The sequence below is a fragment of the Bemisia tabaci genome, chromosome 9 (genome assembly GCF_918797505.1).
Source record: "Bemisia tabaci chromosome 9, PGI_BMITA_v3".
In the NCBI taxonomy this organism is placed as follows: Eukaryota; Metazoa; Arthropoda; class Insecta; order Hemiptera; family Aleyrodidae; genus Bemisia; species Bemisia tabaci.
Genome location: NC_092801.1, coordinates 13495748 through 13509358, shown reverse-complemented (window position 1 = coordinate 13509358; position 13611 = coordinate 13495748). Strand labels below are relative to the sequence as shown.

Below are 13611 nucleotides of genomic sequence, written 5' to 3'. Positions count from 1 at the left end.
GTTGTATCAAAGCGTTGCAATTAAGGAAACCCATAACGCCTTCAAATTCCCGCTCGTGATAGCGGACTGTCGACTGTGAAAGAATACGCATCTCGATTGCGGTGTTTCAAAATTTCTGATCCTTCTTTGTTTTTGAAAAAGAACAGTGTAGAACGTTTGAAGGGCTTGTAGACCAAGGCGCATAAGTGCAGTTTTTCTTTAAAAAAATTAGATATTAATTATTTTAAGTAAAACTAGTTTTGATGAATATTCTGAGAAAAATTCGCTCCGAAATTCCAATTTTTAAGCATCAAAATGACAGTTTGAACTTTCTTTCCGCCATGAGGATCCATGTAATTTCGAAACCTCTAACACGTATTTATCGGAATAACAAATAACTGCACTTGTGCGCCTTTTCCTTCAAGCCCTTTATTTCTGCATGATTTTTTTAGGGATGCTCTTGAATCAGAGAAGAAAAATGAAGCAAAATGTTAGCAAATAACGACGATTAGTTTAATGATCCTTCAAAACAGAAGAATATCGAGCGGAAATCTGCAATATCGCGAATCAAGACATTATGGCTTGATCGTGTTTCACCATCGAAATCTTACGTAATTACTAAACACTTACGAATCATACCTATACCTTCCATATGCGACGACATATTGTCTAAAAGTGAAATTTAACGCTCTCGAGAAAATGATGGACGGAGTTAGTATTCACAAAATTTTGAAAAAGACTGTATCGGAAGGAGTCCAAACAGGATTAATGGTACTATTGCAACGTTCATAAGTTTCAATTGATAATTGACTCATTTATACCCAAGATCGGTTAAATTATTTTTTTTTTTTTTTTTTTTTTTTTTTTTTTTTGTAGTTTTGTGTGGATATAATTATTTTTTATGATCTGACGATTTCCTAGCATTTTCGATGTGAAATTCCTCTGGCCTTCACCCCTTCATCCGTAGAAATCGTAGATGAAAACGTTATTCACTGACAGCGAGCTGACTTCCGAGTGTTTCTAGGGAGTCACGATGAGGGGGTGGGGGGGGGGGGGGGGCGCGCCCCTTAAAAAATTTGTGACTGTATGTAGCTGTTTGGGTTTAATACCATTAGACTTCCGAGCAAAGAGTCTCTAGTTAGTTATAGAGTCCGCGCCAACTAAGTTAACGCACTTTGAGACTGCGACACCAGATCCGCTATCTTATATGCGCAGTTATCCAGGATTGCGCGAAAGGTCTCAGAATATATATCGACGGTGAAACTACCAAACCACGTATCTCGGTTTGCGACGTCGCAGACTTCCTGTCATACTTTATTTTTTAAATGAAAAACTACTTAACGTCCAGTCTTGAAAATTTCTGTGATTTTTCCTCTTCGTGCGGAGAAAATTCTGTGACAATTTCAAGGAATGATATTGATTTGGTCTACTTCAAAAAAATAAAATGTGAGCGTAGATTTTTAAACACCGCAAACGAGATACGTGGTCTGGTAGTTTCACCGTCGATATGAGGATTGCGAGAAAAAGGCACAAATATTGCGCGAATAGAAACCTAAACATCTGCTACAGGAATGCACGAATTTATAATGAAGTTACTTTAAGGTTACAGTTTGACAGAATAGGAAACAGTTGGAAAATATAAACGCATTTTCATGCTAACGCTAGTTTAGCTTAGTTTTTTGAAAAGTCATCAATGTCTTACTTTCTGATGATAAATGAAGTGAATAGTGACGTTGAAATGCTCATACGGCGTCAAAATACAACATGAACCTTTTATTTTTCGATGCCGCGTTTGTTCTAATGCGAGTTCAAATAATCGCACCAAACGCAATGCGGCTGGCGTTGAACGTATATCCGCGCCTGCAAGACTTTAAGAATACTTCACGCTTTGCGCCAAACAGTGCGGTCGGCTTGAGGCCCATATTGGCGCCTACAAGACTGCATGAATACTTCTCGCATTGCGCCAAACGCAGTGCAGCCGGTAGGTTGCCGTGAAAAGCACATTAGCGCTTACAGGACTGTACTGCCGTGCTAAGGAAGAACGCCGTATGAACCTTCAGGCGTTGCCAAATTTCACTCGATAAAACACGAATTCCCTGGTGAACTTACGAATAATTTTTATCAAATTTTTTAGCTAATCATCTTCGCAATTTCACCTATTGTTCCTGCAAATTTCAAGATAGAATTTTCATAAATTTACACAGAAATTAGTATTTTATCAAAGGAGATTTGGCTACGCTCGAATGTTCATACGACGTTCTTCCTTAGCACGGCAGTGAACTGCGTGTCATCAGTCTTGACTTTCTGCTCCAGTTCTTACCATAATTAAAGGGAAAATATGCATCTTCATTGTAACGATTCAGAAATTCGGATGATATTTATTTATTCATGTTTTTATTACATTAAAAGGAGATAGAACGAACGAAAATATCGCGTCGAACTTTTCGATTCTTTTATTTGAGATCATTTAGGTAAATTCGCGGAAATTTTTCAGAAAAACTGTGTGTAGCTTTTTTAAAAACATTTATGAAAAATAAAACATAGAAGTGATGCATAACGTTGCAATCAGAGATAAATATACGCTTTCTTTCGGGTGCACCCGTCGGATTTCGAATCCATTCATCTCTTTAAAGACTTGCACATGGTTGCTCTATGAATTTTTACGTGTAGTTTTTTCAGTGGTTGGCGATCGCGTAGCGGCCACAGGCCCCTAGTTCACTCTTTAAATGTTTATGAAAGCTCTTTGGGTCATTCGTGCTGCGAGGGCTATCCATCGAGGAGAGACAGGAAATAGCATCGAAGAGAGGCATGGAATAAAAAGTCTTCTGCGGTGTAGTTATCCTTCACAAACTACCCAGGTTGCCAGATTTACGCTTCTTCGTTGAATATTCGCGCAAACATCTAAGTTTTCAGTACCAAAAACATCCGCGCAATCCTGTGCATCTCCAAAAAGGTAAAAAAGGGGCATTCGCGCAACCCTATCGCAGCCCTTATGCGATTAAGTGACGTCGAACGATCTTCTGTCTCTGTCTAAAAGTGCGTAGACTCATTTGACAAGGACATTATGCTGACAGAATCGCCATAATTTCTTCATCTTTAAATTCCCTGATTTTTTTGCTTTCCCCTGACTCCAAAATTTTCTAATTCCATGACTTTCCCTGACCTTCGAACAAAGTATCACCTACTTTTGACTGATTAGAAGATAGTCCGCAGGGTACACAAAAAAACCCTGCACTTTTGGGGTAGAAATTGCCGCTTTCTATCAGATATTCCCTGAATTTCCTTGTCTTTTGTCGGTCGCCGCAGATTCCCTGATTTTCCTGGTTTTTCAGACCGCCGCGCCGGCTAGAGACGGATCCAGTAATTTGGCAACCCTGGATTTCCTCCATTTCAAGCTATGCTAAAAAATCGATTTTTGTCGGGGCACCTGGCCCCTCCAAGAATCGATATATTTCCATAGGTTTAAATAGAGAAAAGACAATGTTGCCAATTTGCTGGATCCACCAATGCCGCCGGCAACCGATGTGCCAATGAGTGTGCAATGAGAAAAAATTCTCGGCGTTTTTACCAAGGTCCGTCGGTACCTTTACCATCTCATTTTTTTTTACCAATTATTGGTAATTTTACCAAGACTGGTAAGCTTACCTAAAAACCGGCATTTTTACTGGTTTTTTCAGGTAAGAATACCACTTTTAATGGTAATCAATTCCCGGTAACTCTGCCATTTTATCTCGGTAATTCTACCACAGTCGATAAAAAATATTGGCTTTTTTACCGGGGTCCAGTAAAATTACCGAGAAAGTCAATAATTTTACCGAGATTTCTCGGTAAAAGTACCAATTCCATAAATGGTAATTTTACCAAGAAAAAACTGGGATCAAATAGAACCCTGAATTTTTGGTAATTTTACCCTTTTCTTAGTAAATACACCGAGATTTTTTTTTCAGTGTGTGTGTTCGATGTGCATCGATGAGACATCGCGGCGGGAAGTTAGGAACGTCACTTATCGGTAACGTATTTTCCGACTGGGGCAAATAGTACGCGTCGATCATAGCAGGGCTTATGCGATCAGCTGCTGGATCTGGGAAGTAATTATTTAATTATTTCCACCACCCACAGGGATCGCCTTCCGAGGGCAGCGATGAGTACTATCGTACAACCCATTCCGCGCAGTGCGTCGGCAAAATTCAACGTGAGCCTCGAGGGACTGTAGGGCTTAGTTCAAGGAACCTGATGGGACTTCTTACATTCATCGATAGATTTGTTTCGTCGGGTTTTCCGTTGGAACTTCAGTGATATTGAAACCTCTCGGCAGCCGAACCATCGCCGTTTCCGGATTTCCCCGATATCCGGTCGTGATTTTCGCATTTCTGTTCTCCTCCTTCATTAAGTACTATTTGTTTCGTCGGATCTTCCGTTAGATTTACTATAATATTTAAACGCCAGCAGCCGAACTGTCACTGTTTCCGGTTGAATTTCCCCGATTCCCGGTCGTGTTTTTGCATTTCCGCTCTACTCCTTCCATATTTAGTTTTTTCGACGGATCTTCTGTAAAAATTACCGTAATATTGAAACATCAACAGCCAAACTGTCTCCGTTTCCGGTAATTTCCCTGATTTCCGGTCGCGATTTCCGTATTTTCGTTCTCCTCCTTCCTTAAAAAGTTATTTCGACGGATCTTTTGTAAAAATTACCGTGATTTTGAAGCATCAACAACGAAACTGTCTCCGTTTCCGGTAGAGTTTTCCCGATTTCCGGTCGTGATTTTCGCATTTCCGCTCTCCTCCTTCCTCATTTAAGTATTACTTTGGATCCTCTGCGAGAATATTACCGTAATATCAAAACATCAGTAGCCAAACCGTCGCCATTTCCGGTAAAAATCCCCCGATTTCCAATTGTTCTTTCTGCATTTCCGTTCTCCGTTATTCCTTACTCACCGTTTTTTTTTTAAAGGTAACTTCTTCGTAACTAATCAAATAACCACACCCTGAGCACAAAACCCATCGAGGGGGGTTAGACGAATGTTTTTTTCTTGTTTCTGAGTGTTTCATTTCTCATTTTTAAGCCAGGATTCACCCGATCCTTCTCTTGTTCGAATTGATAGTTAATTTTCGGAAATGCTTGTCGTCCCGCTCGAATATGTCCCGCGGCCGTAGTTTCGTGGTGTTGGTGATGATGCTTGCGACCGGAAGCGGAAGTCTGGTTGTCCGGAAGTCGGAATTGAGGACAGCCAATACCGGAAGCGAGGCCCGGAGGAATTTCACGGAGGGCGCGAGTTTTGAAACGGCGCGACGCAACACTAGTGGAATGGAACCGGAGCGCAATAAAACAAACCAAGGTGTGACTGTTTTTCTTTATTCTTAATGCAAGGTTGCCAAAGACTTTAGAAAATTAAATTCCCTGACATTTCCCCGATTTCTCTGTTACATTTTGGTGAAATTCCCTGACGATGGAGATGTTGCATGTGTGAGGAATTTACGATTTGACTGTTGATTCTTATGCAAAAGTTTGCGAGAAACACGATGGTGCCACTGGTTTTCTCTGAAATCAACTCCCAAGCTCAAAAAAGCTCTCAAAATGAGGTCAAAATGAAGGGATATCCCACGCTATCCTGAGAGTCCTAAGAGTAGAGTTTGTTTTTCTTGTGACCGGGCAATTCAAAGTTCTCGTAGCCAATGGACAATAAAAACGTTAATATCTTAACTAGAAGTTAATTTCAGTAGCTTTCTTTGCGCGAATCGTGTTCCACATGAAATTCTGGTGAAGAATCGTGTATCAGAGTGCCTTGTTTAACGGTTCATTCAATCTAAGAAAGCGAACATAGAGAACTGTCCCAACTTTTCTCAGAAAAATTATTTTATCGGGAGAAACGAGGCAACGTTGGAATGCACTTACGGCGTCAAAACACAACATGGGCCTCTTAAGGCCCATTGTCCAATGCCGCGGTTATTCATCCTAACGCGAGTTCGAATATTGTCTCTGGAATAATCGCACCAAACACGGTGCGGTCGGAGTCAAACGCATACCTATTAGCGCCTGCAAGACTGCATGAATACTTCTCGCATTGCACGAAATGCAATACGAGAGTGATTTGCGAGAGCTCTCATACCTCGTAAATTTTCAGTTCTGGTTACGCTTATTTCCAGCTTCCAGCGTTCTACTGGGCCGATTCTCATGATTTTTGCGGCTATCGACAGGCATTTGTCTCTAGTTGAGCCCGCTCTATTCAAATTTTGAAATATGACTCAGATTTTGGTACCTAAGTTACGTTGTAAAGTTGCGAATTCTCCCAGTTAAACAATGTTATTTTTTTTTTATTTTTTGTCACAGTTCGTTTGAGCATTCTACTGGGCCGATTTCCATGATTTTCGCACGGATTTTTTACAACCACGTCATAAAAGTGGGCGAATTTTCAGAATGCTGCCACTATGCGCAGAGGGTTGCGCAGAAGGTTGCACAGTGGCTGAGTAGCCGGCGCAATAGTTGTAGCACTACCGTATGAGCACAACATTCACCACTATAGTCAGGCTCGGCGACAGCTGAGTCGTCTGGGCTGTCAAGTTGTACTCCGCTTCGGCCCGGGAAGTGGGTCCGATTCTCGAATCCCGAAATAATCAATTATGATCTGTTAATAATAATCTGTCGTTGTTTTACTGTAATGGTTCATTATAGTCGTAGCTAAATGCATCCTTCAAATTTCAGATTTTTTTTCTTTATTTAACACAAACAAAAATCATATCTTCTAAAAAGCAATATATACCTCATATCGTAATTTTGTAGGTAAAAAAAACCAACTTTGATAAGAAGATACATTTTGATAAGATGACCGATTTTGGATTTTTAGGGGTCAATTTTACGAGAAATTTTCCGTACTTTTCAATTTTAATGCAATCAAATCGCAATTCTTTCGGGAATCCCGACTTTTAGGTTTCTTGACCCCCCCCCCCCCTTTACCCTTTAAGGGGGGCTGGGGTTTCGGGACCATGAAATTCGGATTTCTTAGGCTCGATTCCCTATCCAACCCTGCGGTCTCTGGCATCGTGCGACCTAAGCCAACCGAGAAAAAGGCCTGGTACGGACGATCTAGGACACCCTGTATGTAAGTTTATTTTGGATGATTCCAGATGGCATGGTGGCATCGGCTCCTGGTGTTTGGCAAGACGAGGAAAACTTTGCGCCAGAAAAAAAAGGTAAGAGGTCATTTTCTGTGTCCCTTGTCGCAAATGAATAATCGCCGTTCATTAAAGGCAGCTTATTCAAGCTGAACTTACTTGATTTGTAACACGCTTGCGCCATTTTCCAAGTTTTCTTACTACGGCGTCAAAATACCAGAAATGATATTCCTGCGCCCTGGTAAAAATTAGCGATAGGAGCTGCGTTTCAAAATACCATAGGAAATCTTATAGCTGGCTAAAGAAGGCAATAGAAAATCAAATAGCTGGCTGTAGAAAGCGGAGCAAATCATATAGCCGAGATATACGAAGCGATAAAAAAGTATGCAGCCGGGCTATAGTTCCTATCGCCGGGCTTTACACTCTATCGCCATCGGCTATAAAAGTCTATAGGTAAGAAATTGTGTAGAAATTCGTGTGCTTTGGAAATCATTAAGTTTGATACGGAACCACCATAATATTCACCAAACACACATTATATTTGCCTTTAATACATATTTTTTTTTCATCAATTAAAATGAGAAGAATCCATACAGGATGTGCAAACATTTCAAATTCATGAGTTGAACAACGCTGACTCCGCAAGATTATATTGGAGCCTAACGCGGCGGTTTGCCAGCGATAAGCGCGCACCAGCGCCTACAAACCTAACAGGGATACTCCACGCATGGCGCAATGCGTGAAGTATCCCTGTTAGGTTTGTAGGCGTTAAGGCGCTTTGCGCGCTGCGCTGGCTGCCCGCCCGCCGCGCCGCAGCGTGCCACGGCGCTTGAAGCAACTATTTCATACTAGAGGTACTGCACAGTATCATACGAAATTGAAGGCGCTCCAACATATTAGGAATGGCAGGCATCCTTCAAAATTACGGAGCTTTCCGCGCAAAATAAATCAAGATACTACGGCCCAAAAATAGAGCGGTAATCCAAAAACGTCCTAGCATCCGTAATAAGTAACATTTGGCATACACTTTATCGCCTGGCTGTTGCTCAATCGCCATCGGCTATAAAAGGCTATCAGAAATTGTGCACCCGGCTATAGAAGCTATTGAAAATCTTACAGCCGGCTTTAGGTCTATGGTATTTTGGAACACAGATTCTACTGCCAATTTTTACTAGGGCGATTAAAAGGGCTACTCATCAGCGCGCCATGCGGCATTTCAAAATTTCCGCCGCCATTTTATTTTTATCCAGAGAAATTGTCCAACGAAGCTGTCCAAAAATTTCACTGAATTTTCTCTGTGCTGCCGATAAAATTCGGTGAAATTTTCAAACAGATTCAACCAACAATTTCTCTGTAAAAAAATAAAATGGCGGCGGAAATTTTGAAACGTCGCATGGCGCTTGTGATACTTTGGCCGGAAAATGACGATATATGGAGATGATGCAATGATGGGGATTGATAATTTCTTCAAAAACGCATTTGACTGGGACGCCACACGGTGGCTCGAGTCAACTAGGGAGGTCGGACATGAAATTTTTTACTAATACTGCAAATTTTGATGTTTATTTCGTCACATTTAAATTTTAAGGGTTGTTTCTAGAAAGAAATTTCAGGAGGAAACCAATGGAACCACTTTTAGAATCTCTAAGTTTTGTATAAACGGAGTTATAGGCGTTTAAAAATTCTAAATTTTGGCCGACCTCTCCTATTGACTCGATCCACTGTGCGCCAGTCCGATCGGATGGAGAAAAGTGAAATGACGAAAAGCTCACACTTCCGCACCAAAATCCTGCCGAATCCAATTTAAATTTTGGAAATATCTTGCCACTCGTATTAGCATTGGGCACTGCAAGACTCTCAGTTCAGAAAATGTTAGGGCCACAAGTTTGATCAGGAACCCTTGAAAGAAAAAAATAAATGAATATAATAAAAATTGGATAAAAAATAAAAAAACGGCAACAAAACTTTTGGCGAAAAGCTGAAAATGATCCATATGTGGGTCGGCAATGGCTCTTAAAAAAGTCTGCAAAAAGTTGTCCAAAAAAAAATGTAAAAAACGTGTAGGTACAAGGAAAAAAACTCTGAAAATCGTTTCAGGAAATCCTTTGGGGGAATTCTATTAAATAAAGAAATATTGTTATTTTAATTACAAGAAAACGTAAAATTTACGTAAAAATCGATAGACTACATATATCTTCATAATTTTTATGGGCTGCAAATTTTCCCTTTATACTTTTCTGTTCACCACTTTTTTCTCCTCGTTTTCACCCGCAGGAAGTTTATAAAAAAACCAAAAATACACTTTTACATAAATATTACGTAACAGAATTTACTTAAAATTTTTCTTCGATTTAACGTAAAAAAAAGCCCCCAAAAGGGTTTCCTGATATGAATATTTCAAGAGTTTCTTACGTAATTTTCAAGTGGTTTTGAAGTAAAATTTAAGTTCTCTTAAAATTGACGAGTTTTTTACAACTTTTCTCAACTGTTATTGCTACTAGGAATACCACATACCTTAACTGCCAGCAAAATATTCCAATTAAAAAGTAAATCTGAATAAAATTCCTGTGTTTAGGGGAATCACAATTAGGAAGCTGTTCGTTCGAAGAGCAAGTGTATCAACATGATGAGGAATGGGATCCAGACGGCTGTACTCGTTGTCACTGCAACAGAGGAATCGTAATCTGCTCAGTAAAAAGTCACTGCAATAGAGGTAAGATAATGACTGTGAAACTAAAAACACCCTGTCCCTCAGGGTGGAAAGTCCCTAATGTCGTCACTTTGGTGCTCAGGAGAGATGCTAACTGTTTTCAATTCACACGATGCAGCGTGATTATTTTATACATGTATTATGACGTATTCTTTGAAGATTTTATATAAAAACTTATCACGAGGATATAACGTTACTATCGGCCTTCTGTGGTGTAGTCCCAAGTAGCACAGTCAGGGTGTCTACTTAAACAGGCTGACTAAAAATCAGTACTTCAGCAGTACTGTTCCAGTACATTCCCGAGAAATTCAGTACCTCCTCAACAGAAAAATTCAGTATACTTTTTCGGTACCTCCAATCGACGAAATTCGAAAAATTTCAAAAATTTGAATTTCTCGCTTAAATTGCGACAAAAATGACAAAAATTCCGGACCCTCTTGCAGAATTTCCGCACTTTTTCAGTGGGTACTTCCGGACCGCCCTTGAAAAATCCGTACTACTTCCGGACTTTCTGGACTTGTGGACACTCTGACAGTGCAACGAAAATATTAAAATTAAATCGCAATTTGATTTCAATAAAATTGTAATTTTTTAGCCATTAAGTTGCAATGCTTTGACATAATTTAGTCGATTTATGCCGATTTTAATCAATCAACAAAGTGAGCTCTATGTGTCAGAAAGATAGGCAATATGCAATGCAATGAAAAATTGCAACTTATTTCAACGTTACTGTAAAAATTTTCGATAAATAGGGCCCCTTCAAATAGGAGCTAGGCAACATACACAACACTCAATGGAATTGCAATGTTTTTACTATGCAATTGCTACTGGTTGCTATCTGTGCTACTTAAAAGAGAGTGTAGTAAAAGAGCGTAAGTACCAAGTTCAGATGGAGCCTTGGTCGCCGTTAACCGCCGTGCTTTCAGGGGTTCTGGTTAAGAAGAAATTCAGTGGTCTTACCGCGTGATTGCATGCGGAAACCAAGCGCTCAACTATTCATTATGTATGTAATGTGGTATCACATGAAAATGAAGGAAAATCTTAGCTTTTCACCTACCTCAGATTACTGACGTGTATGAATGTGGGCATCGTTCAAAGCTGATATCAATTCAGACTTCAGGGTAGGAATGTGATGTGGCCAAGTCTCAATTTGGAATAAAAACAAGTTGGAAAAAGTTTTGCGATAAACTTGTTGTAGATAAACCTTCTTCGGTCAAAAGTTCTAAGTCAAGAAAAATATTTTGAAGATAAAAACAGTCTTTAAATTTTGTCTTTAGCATTACGTATCATGTGGGAATAAAACTTCATGCCTCTTATATTTGGGCTAACTTTATGCTTCTAAACAACAAGAAGCAAAGTATTTGAAAAATTAATGGTTCAATTCTGAGTCCTTAAAAGACATTCGTATGCATGGGCTTCTGCACCTTGAGAGAGATATCGGTTCTGTGTTGAAGTCTTAAATGACTATTATGTGCCAACTGGTTAATTTTAAAACTAAAAGTAAGTAGGTACTTAAGTCTGACTTTATGTAACTTCTTGTTGACTAACTGGGAGCTGTGGCTTTGAACCATTATCTCTAATGTGTGACACATTTTATCCCTCTTGTTCTTGCAGGAGACCAGGAGAGCCAATATGATAAACAGGAAACTGAGGTAAAGAAATAATTGATCACCCTGTTACTAACCATGTAACATTTTTTTGTTATTCACGCAACTGAGAAGAGACTGGTCCAGTAGACAAAATAAGAATTCGACTAGATTGCGCAGAATTCTATCTTACACCTCTGTAAGAACATAGTCAGATTTCTTAGAATAACCGCCTAACATATTCCAAAACGATAAGTTCCCTTTTAAATGGGTAACAACTCCATGTATGATGTACTTTTAAAATAAGCAGTGGCTACTGCGGTTTGCCCAATTCAATTTTACTTGTAGGTTTTACTTTGCCACAAGGCTCCATAAATTTTGAACTGCTGTACTGGAGCTCCCACGGTTCTCAGAACTACATCAGAGTAGACAGCTTCTTTCTCCTTGATGCAATGTAATTAAAATTATTTAATATGAATTTAAATACTTTTATAATTTTATGCAGGTTGACAGGAAAGCGCTGTCGGAAGAGGAATTTTATGATTCTCAAAAATTGGCAACAATTACGGATTCATTTCAAGTAAGTGATTTCCACACATTGTAAATGTCCCTAATAATGGTACATTGAGCACATAAGCATTTTCCTTCTTATTCCAACCGGGAATCAATGATTTTTAATATAATAATAAAAAATAATTGAAGAAGGTTCTGGAGAGAGAGACTATAAAACAAGGGCGAGTTTCTCTCTCTGATCTGTCTGATCTGGACACGCAGGTGGCAATGGTCTTAGCAACTTTGCTGTTTTTCCTGACAGCCACTGCTCAGAGAAACAGGCACACCTAGACTATCATTATGGTCCCTTCTTCCAGAATCCTCATCGATTATTAGTGCATCATGCTGAGATGCTGAATCGTTCATGAAAAAGTTAAATACCCTAGGTTAATAAAAATATGACGAAAAAAAGAAAAGAAAAAGATTTTCTTGTAGAATGATGTATTTAATTTTTAACCAGAAAAATATAAAAATTAAAAATACAATTATGTGATTCAAGAATTTGACAGACCGATAATTTCGATGTTTAGTTCAGTTTTATCACATCAGAGGGCAATTGAACGGATAGTCTTTTTGAGGGCCCAAGCGCCAAAATCCAAGTCTCGAAAAGAATTGTACAATTCGATGTGAATTCGATCTTTTGAGCCCAGTTTCAATTGGTATTTTTAAAACACATAAATTCTTTTGGGCTTAAAGAATTAACATTGAAAATGAAATTGAAAAGAGTTGAAAATGGCACAGTTTTTACTGTTTTTGTCGAAACTTGGATTTTGGCACTTGGGCTCTTGACAAAAATATCTGTTCAATTCGTCATAATCATGAAAGTGCATTTTAGAAAATTTACACCAGGATTCGAAGAAAACACAGAGAAATAAATTAATACTGAGAACTCAATTATATTCTGCTTTCCATAGGTGAGCTACAAGAGAAAACCCTCGGTCCAAGATTCAAATCCAAGCTACAATGATTACCTGGAAAGTGAAAGGCGAGACGAAAAAGGGCCCTCCTTCACAACTGCAGCGTCATATTTAGGAGATTTATCGCAAAACCAACGCAGTGACAATAAAGGACCATCGAATTTTGCATCTCATATCGACTTTACTCAAAATCAACGAGAAAATGAGAAAGGACCCCCTTCTCTAGATTCCCTCCCTTATCAAACTGATTTTGTCCAAATTCAGCATAGCGATGGGAAAAGGCCGCCTATCAAATTGGAGCCGGACACAATGCCGTATTATGGGTCTTACACTGAGACTCGTCAGAGCGAGGAGAAAGGACCCTCTGATAATTATGTGGCACCTGATATGCCTGCTTATTACAAAGAGCTTGGAAAGTCGAGAGTTAGCAACGAGAAAGGACCTCCAGATTTGGATGTGGGTCAAAATTTACTCCAAGTTGGACCTCAAGGACCCCCAGGACCACCGGGTAATCTACTTGTATTTTTACGATTTTTTGTTTCTCTTTTCAAAATTTGTTATTGACAATTAAATTATGAGGTTACTCTCATACAATTTCAAGATGTCGAAAAAAGTTTTTAAGAAGCTCAGCAAACAGTGCAGTAATGCCATGCTAAGGAAGAACGCTGTATCAGCCTTCAGACGTTGCCAAGTTTCCTTCGATATTAATTTACTGGGAAAATTGTGAATATTTCTTCCCAAAATTTTCAGACAAT

At 39.2% G+C, this 13611-nt stretch overlaps 1 protein-coding gene across 1 annotated transcript; it reads left to right on the top strand.

Annotated features, from left to right (window-relative positions):
- The first annotated feature begins 3708 nt into the window (after window positions 1-3708).
- Window positions 3709-12723, top strand: LOC109038166 (uncharacterized). Its single transcript, XM_072304592.1, has 4 exons — window positions 3709-7169; window positions 9667-9804; window positions 11416-11453; window positions 11893-12723. Exons 1-4 carry the CDS (start codon window positions 7094-7096, stop codon window positions 11989-11991), a joined length of 351 nt encoding a protein of 116 aa, XP_072160693.1. The 5' UTR covers window positions 3709-7093; the 3' UTR covers window positions 11992-12723.
- Window positions 12724-13611: the final 888 nt, after the last annotated feature.